Source organism: Dama dama, chromosome 26, assembly GCF_033118175.1.
Source record: "Dama dama isolate Ldn47 chromosome 26, ASM3311817v1, whole genome shotgun sequence".
NCBI lineage: Eukaryota > Metazoa > Chordata > Mammalia > Artiodactyla > Cervidae > Dama > Dama dama.
Window position 1 is genome coordinate 46,144,426 of NC_083706.1, and position 17,955 is coordinate 46,162,380.

The 17,955-nt window shown below is 41.4% G+C and overlaps 1 protein-coding gene across 1 annotated transcript in view; it reads right to left on the reverse strand.

Annotated features, from left to right (window-relative positions):
- Nucleotides 1-17,955, reverse strand: part of NOX3 (NADPH oxidase 3) — a 65,196-nt gene that overhangs the window by 33,642 nt on the left and 13,599 nt on the right. Inside the window, exons 6-9 of the mRNA XM_061130272.1 lie at nucleotides 17,661-17,842; nucleotides 12,245-12,368; nucleotides 6,696-6,788; nucleotides 4,100-4,353 (exon numbers count right to left, since the gene is read on the reverse strand). Of these exons, the coding sequence (XP_060986255.1) occupies nucleotides 4,100-4,353; nucleotides 6,696-6,788; nucleotides 12,245-12,368; nucleotides 17,661-17,842 (653 nt within the window). The remainder of the gene's footprint in view (nucleotides 1-4,099; nucleotides 4,354-6,695; nucleotides 6,789-12,244; nucleotides 12,369-17,660; nucleotides 17,843-17,955) is intronic.

Genomic DNA, 17,955 nt, shown 5'->3' on the forward strand with positions numbered 1-17,955 from the left:
TGAAGATCATGGCATCTGGTCCCATCACTTCACAGCAAATAGATGGGGAAACAATGGAAACAGTGACAGATTTTATTTTCTTGGGCTCCAAAATCACTGCAGATGGTGACTGCAGCCATGAAATTAAAAGACACTTGCTCCTTACAAGAAAAGCTATGACCAACCTAGACAGCATATTAAAAGCAGAGGCATTACTTTGCCAACAAAGGTCCATCTAATCAACACTATGGCTTTTCCAGTACTCGTGTATGGATGTGAGAGTTGGACCATAAAGAAAGCTGAGGGCTGAAGAATTGGTGCATTTGAACTGTGGTGTTGGAGAAGATTCTTGAGAATCCCTTGGACTGCAAGGAGATCAAATCAGTCCATCCTAAAGGAAATCAGTTCTGAATATTCATTGGAAGGACTGATGCTAAAGCTGAAGCTCCAATACTTTGCCCACCTGATGTGAATGACTGATGCATTGGAAAACATGCTGATGCTGGGAAAGATTGAAGGCAGGAAGAGAAGCGCATGACAGAGTGTGAGATGGCTGGATGGCATCACCAACTCGATGGACATGAGTTTGAGCAAGTTCTGGGGGTTGTTGGTGGACAGGGAAATCTGGTGTGCTGCAGTCCATGGCATCGTGAATCATCAGACATAACTGAGTGACTGAACTGAACTGATCTCCCCTCTGCAGTCCTCATCTTTCATGTAATTTAATAGCTGTTTTGGGTGGTGTGTGTGTGTGTGTTTGCAGCACTACTCAGCATGTGGGGTCTTTGTTCCCTATGTGTGTGTGCTTAGTCATGTCTGACTCTTTGTGACCCCATGGACTGTAGCCCTCCAGGCTCCTCTGTCCATAGGATTTCCTAGGCAAGAATAGTAAAGTGGGTTGCCATTTCCTCCTCCAGGGCATCTTCCTGACTCAGGGACTGAACCTGAGTCTCCTGCGTCTCCTGCATTTGCAGGCGGGTTTGGTGCATAAGTTCTCCTCAGACTATAAGTTCTGAGGAGGGAGGGGGTGTATCTGTCTTTGCCCACCACTGCAAGCCAGCACCTTACAAGGCGTGGATTGTTCAATAACAGTTTGTTGAATAGCTTCTGAATGTTTAAAATATTTCAATCAACAGAATGTATTAAATAACCTCAACTATTCCAAAAGCACACATTTACATATGAACAAAGATATGCTAATTAAAAAGCTTCTAAGTTATTCATAACCATTCCCTAAGGAGTATCTATTGAAGGCACCGGGGTTGGCCCATTTGGGCTTACTATGTGTTCATGAAAGTTCAATTGGGTTTATTTTAAAATATTCCATATACCAAACCTGCTAATAATTCAATTTGATTCTCCTCAGATTAATATTAATTAGTAAGGCTTTTATTACATATTGATGTATGGAAATAGAAGAATAAAAATAAAAGGGCCTTAATCAGAAAGGGTTTGTATCTCAGCCCATGGTAGATTTTTTTATAAATAGTTAGATAAAGGGAATTGAGAGAGAGAAAAACAGAAATTGTCCACAACTAAAACGTCTTATAGTTATTTTTATATTTCATTGTATTTGGGATTTATTTGATGATAAAAGATAACAATTAAACCCAAAGAAGGATTGTGTCATAATTCATAGAAATGCACAATAAACACATTTCTACATAAAACTGAGAATCTAAGCTGGAGCAGCAGGAGGAAATATTGGATCCCACCTCCCTGCTGATACAGTGATCCTTTCTTTCACATCCCTGATTGCTGATCACTTTCCCACGTGAATTTGCAGAGCCCCGTGTTCCGTCAAGGGGCTGGTCCAGTTTTTCCTCCTGTCTCACTGGGATCTGCCTTCTGACAACTCATGGCCTGTTACCTTCCTGAGAAACACAAACCAGATCTTTTCCCTTCCCTGCCTCTCTAGCCTTTAACTAGCCGAATCCAGCCATCATGACACTCCGATGGTTCTTTTTGTGGACCAAAACACCTCCGTTTCTCTCAACGTTGAACTGGCTTCCTTTGCACAAATTCTTGTTTATCAAGTTCACTCGGGCACTTCCTGTCTGATGTAGATACAGCTTCTTTTTTTTTTTTTTTTAATTTATTTATTTATTTTTTATTATTATTATTATTTTTTTCCAGTGGGTTTTGTCATACATTGATATGAATCAGCCATGGATTTACATGTATTCCCAATCCCGATCCCCCCTCCCACCTCCCTCTCCACCCGATTCCTCTGGGTCTTCCCAGTGCACCAGGCCGGAGCACTTGTCTCATGCATCCCACCTGGGCTGGTGATCTGTTTCACCATAGATAGTATACATGCTGTTCTTTTGAAATATCCCACCCTCACATTCTCCCACAAAGTTCAAAAGTCTGTTCTGTATTTCTGTGTCTCTTTTTCTGTTTTGCATATAGGGTTATCGTTATCACCTTTCTAAATTCCATATATATGTGTTAGTATGCTGTAATGTTCTTTATCTTTCTGGCTTACTTCACTCTGTATAATGGGCTCTGATAACATATCTTAGAAACAAGTTCCCTCCACAGCACTCACATCACTCTGTCCCTGCTGCTTCTCGTCAGCATTGCCCAGCAAACTTTGGTCTTGTCTCTCTGAACCCAAGACCTTTATTTATCTACATTGTCTTCCCTTTCTCATCAGCACGTTCATTGCCATCTCTGACCTTTCTTATTTTGCGAATAGCAAGAATAGCTAACTTCTTCTTTTTTTTTTTTTTACTATGTATTATGCAAAGAGCATCGTACTAACATATTTAATCCTAAACAGAACCTATGTTCTTTTATTATCATTTTCATCTTACAGAGGAGGAAACCAAGGCAGGTGTTACATATATCCTCTAAGATCACATGCAAAATTGGGCTTTGAACCCAGGTTGTCAGATGCTGAGACCCATGGCTTTGGGTTGTAGATATAAATTGCTGAGAACTCTAGTACCAATGTTGAGAAATTCCTCCATTTGACCTCAGAAGGCAAAGTCTTTTTTTCATTTATTTACTTTTATTGAAGTGTCGCGGACTTATATTGTTTCAGATGAACCGCAAAGTGATTCTGTGATCCATACATGTGTTAGTGTTAACGACTCAGTCACGTCCAACTCTACGACCTCATGGGCTGTCTCCCACCAGGCTCCTCTGTCCATGGGACTCTCCAGGCAAGAACACTGGAGTGGGTTGCCATCTCCTCCTCCAGGGGATCTTGCCAATCCAAGGATTGAATCCTGGTATCCCTCATTGTAGCATATTCTTCACCATCTGAGCCATCTATCTATTGTTCTTCAGATTCTTTTCCATTATAGGTTATTGTACATTACTGACTATAGTTCCCTGTGCTACATAGCAGACCCTTGTTACCTTTTTTATATATAGTAGTGTGTATCTGTTAATGTGAACTTTTTTAAAAAGAGGTCTTGTTCTCTCTTTTTTCTGAGTTTAGAGGAAGAGTTTTCTTCCTCTTCTCGAGGCTCTGCTTCTCCTCTTGGGCTCCTTAGTCACTGCTTGTCTCAGAGATTCCTGGGGCTGTATTAAATCCTTTCTGTGCCCAAAGCAGTGAAAAATTATGGTTCTCTCAAATTTCTTCACAATGTTTATCTCAACATTTTTTGTCTGTGTCCCTGTTTTTTTGGAGCCCTAAATATAGACTTTAAATTCTTATTGGGTAATCCTGTAGCAAGAGTGGGAATCAATTTTAAGCCACTGATGACTAGAAGGAACCAAGGCATGGCGATTGTGCTAAATTTCTGTTGCATGCTGGGGCTTTTCTAAATAGGATGTTGTTTTGGATTGAATGGTCCAACAACAGACGATGACAGCAAAAAGTGTACAGCGCTGTGTTAGGCATCACAAGTTGCTTATAATACGCCAAAGTGATGTTTTAGACCTGGGAAAGCAAAATGTTTCCTGTTCCTGGATCATGACCTGCCTTTGTTGATCATTTGATTTTTTTAAAGAAATGTACTTGTTTGTACTCAAATTTTAAAAATGGTTTCAAATTTACCATCTAGAATTAAGATACTGCAGAAGATCTCAGCATGTTGATGCACTAGAGAACCTTGCTTTTTATAGTGTGCTAACTTTTATACATAAAAAAGAAATGGGCTCCCACCTTGGCAGGTTCCAGGGCTCCTTCAGGGGCTGTCCTTCTGCTCCAAAGGCCTCACATAGGGCTTCTGTCCAGTCTCCGGCTGCCCGGATGTGCACGCTGAAGAAGTCCTCCTGGGGAGCGGAGGTGAGGGTAAACGGGTGCCACTCCAGTGTGGAGATGGAAGGGCACTGGATCAACACATACTGCCCTGGTGCCATTTTAAAGTCTCGCTTCTTCATGCAAAGTTCTAGCACTCCAGATGGATGGCTCACCACCTAAATCACAGCAAGAGAGTCATTGGTTCTTTCACCTAGGTTAAATAATAAGACAATGGCCTTCATCCCATCAAAGCTTTTTCAATTTTTATATCAACTCTTTTGAGCTGTAATTGACATAGACCATTAATTATGAGTTTCCAAGGATCATTGCCACAACTTTCATGTCTGAGTTGGCAACTTCAGCCAGAATGACATTAATCTTCTTCAGGGGCTAAGGCCAGAAATTTGTGCGGCTGCCTCAGGGGAAAAGTGGTGTCTGGCACATGACTTTTCGTCTCAGTGACCATGCTTTCGGTAGCACAGTTAATTTCAGGCTGGTTAATTTCAAGAGAATATAAGCCAGCATTTCATCCATAGCACTTAATTAGCCTTAAAGTTATTGAAATAGCCACAGAATTAACTTCATGTTGTTTTAAAATGTAGGTCTAGCTTGTTACCATTTTCAATGGCGTGTATCTTTTCTTCATCCTTTGTGAGCTAACCCTGGTATTTCTTCATTCTAAGCATGAAACAATCTTCAAACTCTGAAACGTTTTGTTGGTTTTGTTTCGTGTTATTCAAACCTTGTCCAATCTCCTACTTAGGCTCTGAGTTTTAGATGTAAGAAAGCATGATGCAAAATCTATTGCCTTTTAAAGTGCTCTATAACTTGCTACTTATCAGAGACAAAGAATTAATTTTCCTCCTTAGACATACCTCTTTTTTTCCAGGCTCACATGTCTTCTTTTGTGACAGGAGTTATATGGGAGCAAAATCTAGTGTCTGGATCCTGTGACAGTATTTTTCCATTCAGAAGAGAATTTCACAGCATTTTAATCATTAGTTTCTCCTCTCCCTACTGATCTTGTTCTGATTCAGCTGTTAAATGGTCTCCCTAGTAACAGCTTGAGTAGATTTCCAGAAGTTTTACGGTCTGGCTTTTGATACAGCTTGATATTCTTTGGTGCTTAACTTAAAAACAGCAACACAGAAGCAGCTTAAAACAGAAATATGAAGCAATTTCTGTGCATCTGCTTTCATGAAGACAGTTAAAGAGATAGAGTATTCTGTTAATATTGTATTAGCAAAGCTGCATGGATTTGGTTAGCAGAGAATTTCTTCTAAGACATTAAAACATCTGAGGGGAGAGTTTGGGGTAAATTTTCAGTCTCCCAGGCACGTGTTCATTTTTTTCTTCATTCATTCATTTAGTCAACAAATGTTTTTTGAGTGTATATTCTATTCCAGACTTATTCTAGGACTGGAGATACAGTACAGAATATGAGGCCAAAAAAAGTCCTCACTCTCAAGAAGCATATATCTTAGCTGGGGTAGAGAAGATTTTATTTTATTGCAAATAATAACATATCCAAGAAATGTATTTGGAGATGACACATGCTATGAAGAAAGTAAAACAACACAATATGTTTCAGAATGACAGAGGGGTCCTACTCTTATTAATCAAAAGCAGAGTTATTATTACACTAATGTTATTGCCTGGGCTTTCCTGGTGGCTCAGATGGTAAAGAACCTGCCTGCAATGTAAGAGACCCAGGTTCCACCCCTGGGTTGGGAAGGAAATGGAGAAGGAAATGGCAACCCGCTCCAGTATTCTTACCTGGAGAATTCTGTGGACAGAGGAGTCTGGAGGGCTATAGTCCATGGTGTCTCAAGAGTCAGACATGACTGAGCGACTAACATTTTCACACTTCCACTTTTCCTGCTTGGGCATGTATTTTTGATCTATCTGCTGAGACCTTCCTCCAGCTCACGGTAAAAATTGGGACGCAGTGACGAGATATGTCAAGATTGGAAAATACTACCTTCTTGCCTTCATTAACTAGGGCAGGGCCCCTTCTGCTCCATTTTGAACTCCCTCCCAGTGCCCTTTCTCCATTTAAACCTGAGGCCAACTGCTCCCCCATCTTCTGTTCAGCAGTTCCAAGTGTGAGCGTGTGTACTTGAAAATATATGTACATTATTTTTGTTTGCAACGTCCGTGTTTTTATGTGGTGGAGGAAGCAATTATACTCTAAGGCACTGTGATCCAGGTAAAGCATGCTCAGCCCTCCTGCCTTTTCCCCTAGAGGACACCAAAATAAAGGGAAATACAGGCGATTCCAGGGCTGTAGCATAACCTTTATCAGAATTCTGTGTACCAGTCGGGAGCCCTGATCCCTGTCTTCAGTAAAATTAGTCTCACTAAAAGATGCACAGGATACAAGCAATTATTAGAACAGAAGATGAGCCTCTAAATTACAGACGGTTCTGCAATAAAAATGGCAAATTAAAAACTTGGGCCAATAAAAAATTTTCATCTACACTCAGGTTTTTATTCAGACATAAACCTACATGCATACCTTGGTAATGATAACTTCTTGTTGAAATCGCCAGAACCTAATTATTCTTTCACATGCATACAAGACCACAGGGCCTAAAACCCATTTCCAAGCCTGCAGAGAGTGGCAAAGAGAGAGGAAAAGGAAATGAAAATGGAATCCAAATATTTTCAATTTGAACCAATCAATATATAACGCGATGGGGTTTAGACATTTTCCTTTAACTTTGGGCCAGTTATCAACAACAAAGATGTCTCCTTGTATTAAATACTATAACATTCAATTATGCCTTGAAGTCTACAAGCTTATTTAAGAGATTAAACTCTTCTGTATTGGTTTTTATGCTTACTTGATCAATGATGCCTTTATGTAATTAGAAATAATTGAATTTGCAAAGAAATAGAAAGTAGATTGATGTTTATGTTGTATATGATAGGGTCATAAATGCTCCCAAACTCAACCAAAGTCAAAGGCTTACAAACTACATTACTGAGTCAACATAGGACATAAGAAATTCAATAAAAAACATTTCAAATAGTAGTCTGGGGGCCAAGAATGCATCATAACTTTGCGGGTCTGCCTAAAACAACTCACACTCTCACACACGCATATACCCATGTACTCACACACCCACATACACACTTTCACACACAGGGCATAGTCAGTGTTATCTGAAATAAAACAAAGTTAATTTCTCAATGTTGTAAATCTAGATCAACAGAATCAGAACAGAAGCCTCAATACTTGTCTGGAGAATTGTGACAGGGAACATTTCCATTCTGTGTTAGCTTTTTCTGAGTATAATCTGCCTTATTGAGCTTCAGTTTACTGGTAGGCTACCCATGTATCAGGGGTTGGGTTATAACACAAGGTGTCTGCTTACTTAAAAGGGAAGGAATAGGAACTTAAAAATTTTGAAGCTTTAATCTTCAAATTTAATCAAACAACCTTCTGAGGCATATGATATTCTCTTTATTTTGCAGAAGAGGGGACTGAGGCTCAACAAGATGACACAAATTTGTCCAGGGTCACAAAGGTGATAAACAAGGTTCACAGTAAAGATGTGAACCCAGATGGGCTTGACTACCCAGCTTGTGTTCTTCCCATGTAATCATGCTTCTTTCTGTTCAATGAAGAAGAGACATTTGCTTCACATTAGAGACTCATTAATTCATTGAATTGTAGGATGATCAAGGTTCTTGGAAATCTAGCCTAGTTCTTCTTTTAAAGAAGAAAAAACAACATTCCAAGAATGGGTATACATTGTCAGGGACATGGAGTGAGGTCGCAGAGAGCCAGGAGTAGAACCCAGCCTTCTCCTAGTTTCCCTCAGTTCCCTCCTTGGAATTCTAAATCCACTGAACCTTACTCTTAGAATCCTATCTTAGTAGCAGGAGGGGCGTCCCTTTCTCTTGAACACAGATATTCACTAAACCTTCACCGACTGACTCATCATCTTTCTTGCTCATTACTCCCCTACTTATTATCCTTCTCTGTCTTGTCTGTTGGTGGGTCACAAGCCCTTCAGCATTATTTTTGCTTTTGTTATCTTTCTTGTTTCTTCGAAGCTCTTTTGTTTATTTCTAGGTCTGTTTGCATGGCACCTTTTCTCACCTACCTCAACCTTCTGTGCTTTTTCCCTGGGAGCCTCCTGTTTGCCTGATAAAGGCTCCATTTATGTAGGCAACACAAAGCAATTTGACCCACTTATTCTTTTCTGCCTCAGTGGGATTCAGCAACGTGTTCAGAATAGCTGAGAGAATAAAACCTTTTGTCCACCTATGCTGTGGGTGAGGTGGGCATGATGATCAGAGTAAGGGAAAAAGGCAGGAAGGGGTAGACATGAAGGATGGGGTTGGACCAAAGCAGTGAGTCCTTATGCTTGAATGAACCAGAAAGTATTTTGAGAATAGGCTTGGATATTTACAGAAAAGATAGCAAGGATGCAATTCTTTCTGTATGAGCTTAGAGAGAGATTTGCAAAAAACATTCCCATAGTCTCTATGTATTTTTACAAGTAATCTTCCATGCCCATTTTAGAAAGTTTTGAGACATCACACATTTCATTTTGTTGGTGTCAAGTCAGTCATGGTTTCTGTTTTTTCCATGTTGATAAAATGGAATGGATTATTTTTCTTTGTACGGTTACTCAGGAAGGTGAATGTAAGCTATTAATCCTTACCGCTATCTCTGTCTAGTATATAAATTGCTCCAGGAGGAGAAAGCCCAGTTTAGTTATACTGTGATATTCCTGGAGCCCCTGGAAATTAGAGATGGAGGAAAAGATGGCCAGAGATGAATATTCAAAGATATATTTCCCAACAGGAATGACCAGGAAAGGCAAGAGCAAGTGAAAACAAGAAGGGATGGCCCAGAGCAGAAGGGTCATGTGATGGGGTGAGTCTTGGAATGGGCCTCAGAAGACCTGGGTTCTGGTCTTGGGGTTGCCATCCCTTGTCCTATGCCTTTAGGAAAATCTTGGGTCCTTTTACGCTCAACTTTTCTGCCTTATAAAATGGGAGAGTTGAAGGAAGCTATTATTTGGGTTCCCTCCAAGCTTTTAAATGTTTCAACTTCGCTCACAGAGGTGAATACAATGTTGGGGGCATACACTTGTGGATAGCAGCAGAGAGCTGGCAAAATGAGGAGTGGGAAAAGGCCAGAGATTCAAAATGAATGCTGAAGAGCATAGAGGTGAAAGTTCATGGCCAGAGAGTTAGAAGCTCTGGCTCCTTGATGTGATTTTGCTTGGAATGCCCTCTGTGACCATAGGTAAGAAATGAAAACTCCTTGGACCTCAATTTTTCCATCTAATAAATAAAGGGCCAGGGCTATTTAGTATCTAAGTTTCTTTAATGTTAAAAGACTCTGTGGATTTTTAGCTTTATATTTTCTTCTCTAAAAAATACTGAAAAAGTCACGGTACAGTGAGTATTTTATGGTAGAAATAAAACCATGTTGATTTAAAAGCTGCAGTAATGAAACTTGTTTCCTCTACTTTCACTCCTGGTTTTTCATTCCTACCAGAAAATAAGAACATGCTGGCTTTGATTTTATTTTATGTGTGTGTTTATGAATGGCCTCTTTTTCGAGACAATAGGATTTCCAGGGGGTGGGAACCACATCCCTGAATCTTGCATCTAGCGCAATGCCAAGTATATAACAGCCAGTTGGCAAGAGTTTGCTGAATTAACTCTGCCTCAGCTAAAGTTTTCCCTATACTGTTGGCATCATTCCTTAGTAATTAAAAAGTGCCAGTCATTATTATTATTATTATTATTGTTTGCTAAAGCTGCAGTTAAATGAAATAGGCTAAGGGAGACCAGACATCTTTTGAGAGGGATGGCATGAGGGATTCTAGCCTGGAGTCTTGCAGCGTGTGTCTATGAGTTAGGGAAGAAAGAGGGAGTGAGACAAGCAGGGGCAAAGGGGATTGCGAAATAATAATATAATTGGTTCCTTTGATCAGTTCAGCTTGTAGAGGTGATGCATGCAGCACTATCAGCTTTGGGAGGAGTAGGAGAGTAGGTGCACCCCTAAAGGTGAACTGATAAATATTCTATTGGGAAAAGCACCATGAAAATGCACTGAGTCAAGAGAGGCAGAGAGGAAGAGACGGAGGCCTGCATAGACAGGGTAGGTGTGATGCAGGGAGGCGCAGGGACCCTTCTTGTCCTTGGGATGCCTTTTGGATTTGGTGTCTCTCAGACAACAGAAAGAATATTGTACAGCTCAGCCAAGCGGTAATTGCACAGCCCACACACGCTTTGAATCAGGATCCATTAAAAATAATGGGAAAGAGTGACAACACGAGTTTGGGTGTGCAAGGAGGTACAGCATGGGAGAGTGAGCAGAGAGGTGGGTACGTTCCCCCCTTCTCATGATAATTAATGTCAGCAAGCGCTGCTGGGAGCGGGCTCTAGTCTGTATTCATGAGGTGTGGGAGAGTATTGATTTTTTTATGGAGACACTGTAGCCGAACATTTGAGAGAGGCATTCATGTTCCTCATTAATATGCAGGCTGGGTAGTGGCTCCCGATAGTTGAGTTTAAGACAGAGACAATCTATACTGGCCATTAAAAGAACCACAGTCTAATGGGCACATCTATTCCACTTCTCTTGGTTTTAAACATTCCTCCTAGCAGTTTCCATCCTTAAAATCCAGTGCTTCATTGAATGGAGTTGAGGATTTTTGAAAAAGTCAATCATTATATTCTTCATATGTTGATGACTTAATTTCCTGAATCCTCACCATTTATATCCTATTATCCCATTTTTAAATGATATATATCTTTTGACTTCCCAGGTGGCTCAGTGGTGAAGAATCTGCCTGCTAATTCAGGAGATTCAAGGGATGTAGTTCGATCCCTGGGTGGGGAAGATCCCCTGGAGAAGAGAATAACAACCCACTCCAGTGTTCTTGCCTGGGAAATCCCACAGACAGAGGCGCCTGGTGGCTACCGCCCACAGAGGTGCAAAAGAGTCAGACACGACTGAGAGCAAATGTGCACCTTTTTGTCCCTTGTTTCCTCCTCATTTTAATCTGCTGGCTTCATTCGCTTTCTTTTATGCATTACCCAGCTGTCCCCAGGTTTGCATTGCTCTGAGACACATGAGGAGACCGAAGAAAATTATTATTTCTGTTTATCTATGCCATCAACTGGGAGAAGGAAATGGCAGCCCACTCCAGTATTCTTCCCTAGAGAATCCCGTGGACAGGGGAGCCTGGTGGGCTGCTGTCCATGGGGTCGCACAGAGTCGGACACGACTGAAGCGACTTAGCATGCATGCGTGCATTTGAGAAGGAAATGGCAACCCGCTCCAGTGTTCTTGCCTGGAGAATCCCAGGGATGGAGGAGCCTGGTGGGCTGCCGTCTATCAGGTCAAACAGAATCAGACATGACTGAAGCGACTTAGCAGCAGCAGCAGCATGCCATCAACTGTCATCCTGACAGCATACCCAGGAAATTTTGCTTTTGAGATCTTGTGGACACTATTATCTACTCTAATTAAGTCTATTTTGGTCTAATATTGTCATTATTTCAGGAATAGAAGCTTAATTAGAAGAGGAAGTAAACGTATGTACTTTCAATTTCTTTCCGTCTCGTAAGTTGTGGAAAGAAAGAAGGCAAGCTTGCAAAGGTGGCCTGATTTTCACTTGGGTGCTGCCTGACGTTCGTTGAGACGGGATGCTCTTAGTCCTCAAGATGAAGTGGGCCGTCGCCCAGGGCATCAGGTAGCTGATTGTGCAGAGAGCTGAGCGTGACGAGCCCACCGCTTTCTGACTCCTCCAGAGTCAGGGTTGTGCGTGTGGGGCTCTGAATCCCACGCGCTCAGACATCCATATTTAAATGTAAGTGGAAGAACACGTTTCAAAATGAACAGAGTGCTTTTGGCAGGAGATCTCTCTTGAAATTATCCATAACTCGAGTCCTCCATTAGCACTCTTAATAAAGAGTTGGCTTTGTCTTGTGGTGACACAGGCTGTTCTTTTTTTTAAGCATGTAAAAGCTCTAGCTATTTTAACTGTGGCAACAGCTATTTTTAAAAGCTCCTGGGCTCAGTCTTACCGAAGGTTCCTTGCCAGAAAATTGAGGCGCGGGGCACCGGGCCTGCCATTCCTCCAGGTGGTCTCTGCAGAAGCTGATGTTGTGCAGCAGGAGACTCTCGGGGGTTTGGCCTCGAACAATCCGGCTTGTTATTAAAAAATAATAATAATAATAATAAAACCCTCAGATTTGAAATTGATTTTGTGCCTTGTGATTGCCACGGATACATAGACTCTGATGGACTCTACAATAACACTTCCACTGTCTTGCAATCTGGGCTGGGATGCATTTCCCTGAGCTTCTTTAAAAATAGGAATTTAAGATGCTTCGAGTAACTTTGAAGAGCCCAGAAAAGAAGTGCCCCTCGGTGGTATCCTGTGTTAAATTGAAAGTGTCTACATTAGAGAATTCATAATGAAGGAAATTGTTTGAACACATCCTTTTGTAGACTGTTGAATCTAATTAGGTTACATCTTGTCCTGATTGCTGATTCGGGCTAATTGGCTAACTGTACTATTTGGGTCTTTTGCAAATTTATTGTACTTCTTCCTTTCCTGGTTTGTTTCTGAGCACCTACAAGTTGTCAAGTGAAGAAGTCAAAAGAAGTGCCCTGAATAATGGTATATGTCCCCCCAGTGACCCAGAGCAGGCTTAGTTTTTGATGGGGTCCAAATAGGTCGATGTAAAATGTGCCTTTCAAGACAATGTTGTTGAATTGGAGAGTGAAAAAAGAAGCTGGCCTTCATGAATGGAGCACTGGATCAAGAGTCCTGTGATCCTGTTATATTAGATTTCTTACAGATGCGGTATCAACTGGCCCCAGACAATTTGCTTCGGGGCAAATTCCTCCCTTTATCTACTGGTGCAAAGGCTGTGATGCATGGGATACTGAGGTCATACAACCTAGGCGTTGCTCACTTCCTAGGTGTTTATGAGTAAAATACATGGGTTTATTTTTTGAGGAACATGGTCTTTGCAGAGAAAGCTTAGCATCACATGAAGCATCACACTAGGCTACTCAGGCCCTGGGTCCCATGGAGTAACACATCCCCTTTTGCCTGGGAGGAGGGTGCAGCAATGCCCTTGGAAGTGGCCTGGAGAACTGCCATCCTGGCCTTTGTCCTAGTCTGTTTTATGAAAGTCATCCAAACTTGATAACATACCTTTGAGTTAGATGAGCAAAACTATCTGTGAATCTCCCATGAGTAAATGATGCCCAGACATAGGACAAGTGAATAAAATACAGGAGCCAGATGAAAAGCATCTGTAAATTTTAACACCTTCCTTCTCAGGCCTCAGACATTTCTTTTTGCATCCCAAGGGACCTCAGAACATTTCTCAAATGCAGCAAGCATCTTTTAAAAAATTTTTAAACTTTTTATGTCTTCATCTATGCCATCCCATAATAAGAAGATTAGTGGGCTTTAACACATTGCAATAATCCTACTTTACTTGGCATTTTTGTATAGAATTTGCAAATTACTTTTTGCTGTAAACAGTAGCTGTAGAATACTTCAAGCTGAGAAGATTAAATGAGGCCCTTATCCCAAAATAAGCCTTTCAACTAAGTTAAAATGACTAAAAAAAAAAAAAAACATCTTGTGAAATGTTATTTGGATATTAAAAAATATCTCCAGTGAAACACTGCCCATTGAAATCCTCTTGTGCTCCTACAATGCACCACGGAGTGAATGCCGAGGAGGAAGGATCAGGGCAATGCATGCATAATTTTTGTGAAGAGGTCTTCTAGACACACGTAAATTATGAAGAGCTCTCAAGTGAACTCTAGGGGTTAACACTCTGGCATCGGCAGAAGAACTCAGAGAGAAAGGAAGGCCTGACAGCCTTTGGGGTGGAAGGCTTGGGGACTACATACCACCCACCCCATCCCCCAAATACAAACAGTCAGGGTGAAGGATGACACATTCAGGAGAGTCAAGTGCAGGTATTTTAAAGTTGAAAGAGGCTAGAAAGCCCTCAGCCAAGCAGCAGGGTCAATGTGAACAGTGACTGACTAGGTTTCTAAAGATTAGCCGAGGGATGGCCAGTTAATTTACAGTTGAATATGCTGCTAGGGGCAATTTTTCCTTCTGTGTTTGTGTGTTGGCAAAGCTAATGGATAATAAGGAAGCTCTTAACTGGGCAGAGCCAGTGGGAGGCACACAGACCCCCTTCAGGAAGGGGAGGCTAAGATTAGGGGTGCGTCTAGGATGGGGTGGGAGGTTGGAGGAGGCAGCTGACTTGCTGGGAGGTGTAAACTGAGAAGAACTGCCCAGAGGGCCCCGCATGGGGGCCACAGTCCCCACGAGGAGTGTGACTGTCTCGGCCCGCCATCCAGTCTCTGTCGCTGTGTGTTTGCCCTTCCAGACCTGGGCAGTAACAGAGCCCACCTCTGAGACCAGCCCCCTGCACTCAGCAGCTGCTAGGGTGGGAGAATGGGTGCAGGATGGAGGATCCAGTGAGTATGAGTAACAGAGGAGGAGCTGCTGGCGAGCCACGGAGGGCTTTGCAATATCACCAGTCACATTCTCGCAAGTGTGGAGGCATGTTTTATTCACGTAAGTAGGGACTGATCTCCAGGGCTTGTTACCACTAAAGGGTGGGTTGTCTGAAAGCCAGTGTCTTGCGTCTGACTCTGCTATTTACTTGTCCTTGGATTTTGAGTGAATCACTTAACCCTCTGAGCATCTATTTCCTCCTTATGAAATGGGAATAACAGCACCATCTTCATTGGACAGGACTGTTGGGGTCAAATTGATCATACACTATATGAACGTGCTTTAAAATTTTAACATGGGAAAAAGGCATCAATTTGAGAAATAATTACTATGTGACAAGCTAGTCTGTTGTCACTCAGTCATGTTTGACTCTTTGCAACCCCGTGGACTGCAGCATGCCAGGCTTCCCTGTCCATCACCATCTCCCAGAGCTTGCTCAAACTCATGTCCATTGAGTCAGTGACACCATCCAACCATCTCATCCTCTGTTGTCCTCTTCTCCTCCTGCCTTCAATCTTTCCCAGCATCAGGGTCTTTTCCAATGAGTCAGTTCTTTGCATCAGGTGGCCAAAATATTGGTGTTTCAGCTTCAGCATCAGTCCTTCCAATGAATCTTCAGGACTGATTTCCTTTAGGATGGACTGGTTGGACCTCCTTGCAGTCCAAAGGACTCTCAAGAGTCTTCTCCAACACCACAGTTCAAAAGCTTCAATTCTTCAGCGCTTAGCCTTCTTTATGGTCCAACTCTCACATCCATAACATGACTACTGGAAAAACCATAGACTTGACTAGATGGACCTTTGTTGGCAAAGTAATGTCTCTGCTTTTTAATATGCTGTCTAGGTTGGTCATAACTTTTCTTCCAAGGAGCAAGTGTCTTTTAATGTCATGGCTGCAATCACTATCTGCAGTGACTTTGGAGCCCCCCAAAATAAAGTCTGTCACTGTTTCCACTGTTTCCCCATCTATTTGCCATGTAGTGATGGGACGAGATGCTATGATCTTAGTTTTCTGAATGTTGAGTTTTAAGCCAGCCTTTCCACTCTCCTCTTCCACTTTCATCAAGAGGCTCTTTAGTTCCTCTTCCCTTTCTGCCATAAGGATGGTGTCATCTGCATATCTGAGGTTACTGATATTTCTCCCAACAATCTTGATTCCAGCTTGTGCTTCATCCAGTCTGGCATTTTGCATGATGTATTCTGCATATAATTTAAATAAGCAAGGTGACAATACATAACCTTGATGTACTCCTTTCCCAATTTGGAACTGTTCTGTTGTTCCATGTCTGGTTCTAACTGTTGCTTCTTGACCTGCATACAGGTTTCTCAGGAGGCTGGTAAGATGGATCCAGTATTCCAATCTCTTTCAGAATTTTCCAGTTTGTTGTGACCCACACAGTCAAAGACTTTAGCATTCTCAGTGAAGCAGAAGTCAATGTTTTTCTGGAATTCTCTTGATTTTTCTGTGATCCAACAGATATTGGCAATTTGATCTGTGGTTCATCTGCCTTTTCTAAATCCAACTTGAACATCTGGAAGCTCTCAGTTCACAAACTGTTGAAGCCTTGCTTGGAAGATTTTGAACATTACTTTGCTAGCATTCGAAATGAGTGCAATTGTGTGGTAGTTTGAGCATTCTTTGGCATTGCCCTTCTTTGGGATTAGAATGAAAACTGACATTTTCCCAGTCTTGTGGCCACTGCGGAGTTTTCCAAATTTACTGGCATATTGAGTGCAGCACTTTCGCAGCATCATCTTTTAGGATTTGAAATAGCTTAGGTGTAATTTCATCACCTCCACTAGCTTTGTTCATGGTGATGTTTCCTAACGCCCTCTTGACTTTACATTCCAGGATGTTTGGCTGATGCTGAGTGATCACACCATTATGGCTATCCAGGTCATTAAGATCTTTTTTGTATAGTTCTATGTATTCTTGCCACCTCTTCTTAATCTATTCTTCTTCTGTTAGGTCCATACAGTTTCTGTCCTTTATTGTGCTGTCTTTGCATGAAATGTTCCCTTGGTATCTCTAATTTTCTTGAAGAGATCTTTAGTCTTTCCCATTCTACTGTTTTCCTCTATTTCTTTGTACTGTTCACTTAGGAAGGCTTTCTTATCTGTCCTTGCTATTCTTTGGAACTCTTCATTCATATGGGTATATCTTTCCTTTTCTCCTTTGCCTTTCACTTCTTTTCTCAGCTATTTGTACAGCTACTCAGACAGCCATCTTTCCTTTTTGCATTTATTTTTCTTGGGAATGGTTCTGATCATTGTCTCCTGCACAATTTTGGTAATATTTAAAGAATTAAAAACATTATCTTTGAAGGTCCTATACTTCAGATGCTGCTACTCTAGTTTCCTGATGAAGGAACTAAGAGTATCAGGTGGGTGTCGAATGCCAGAACAGCATTTTATGGGATGTTTGAGCAAAAAGGAATCCTAGATGCCAGATGGGGAAACTGAGGTTCAAAAAATTGAAAAGGCTTGCAAGTGGTCACTCTGGTGACCAGTGGCACAACCTAGATCAGGCTGGTCATCTCACACTCTGTCCCCTCTGCCACACTGGGTTTTCTAGTGGATAATTTTAGTCCAGCAAAAGTAAAATCTGAGTATCAAAAATATATTTCCCTATGATTCCCATATAAATTGGATTGTGGAAAAAATTCTAAATAAAATATAGATCTATTGTTATCCAGTATTCATTAAAATTCTCATATACCTGTCAAGATTCCCCAACAGAATTAATTAGAGAAAATGAAGTCCTTAACCATCTATATTGTTTTTTTATCCACTATGTTTGGCACAGTGAATTTGCTTTTTCATACATTCTCTGTGTCCATCTGTCCTGCATGTCATGCTCCTCCATCCAAAAGACTTTCTAAGACTATTCTGAGATTCACAGAGATAAAATCTGACTCACTGAGTGTCATAAGGACTCACCCTGCTCCGTGGATAGCCAGACCGATAAAGAAGATGATGAAAACATGGTGCGTGTACCAGAACAATTCATAGGACACCTGCCGGATGAACTCGGTGGAAGAGGTCATCATCAAGATCAAAGCCAGAGAGATCAATAGGCCAGTAGTGCCTGCGATTGTAGTTAGCAACTCAGTGATTGTGTTCTAAAAGAAACAAACACCATCACATTAATGTCTCAGTTCCATTTTTCCATTTTAGGATCAACATTTGAGAATCCAAACAGGGAGTAATTGGAGTAATTCAAAATGTGCTAGTC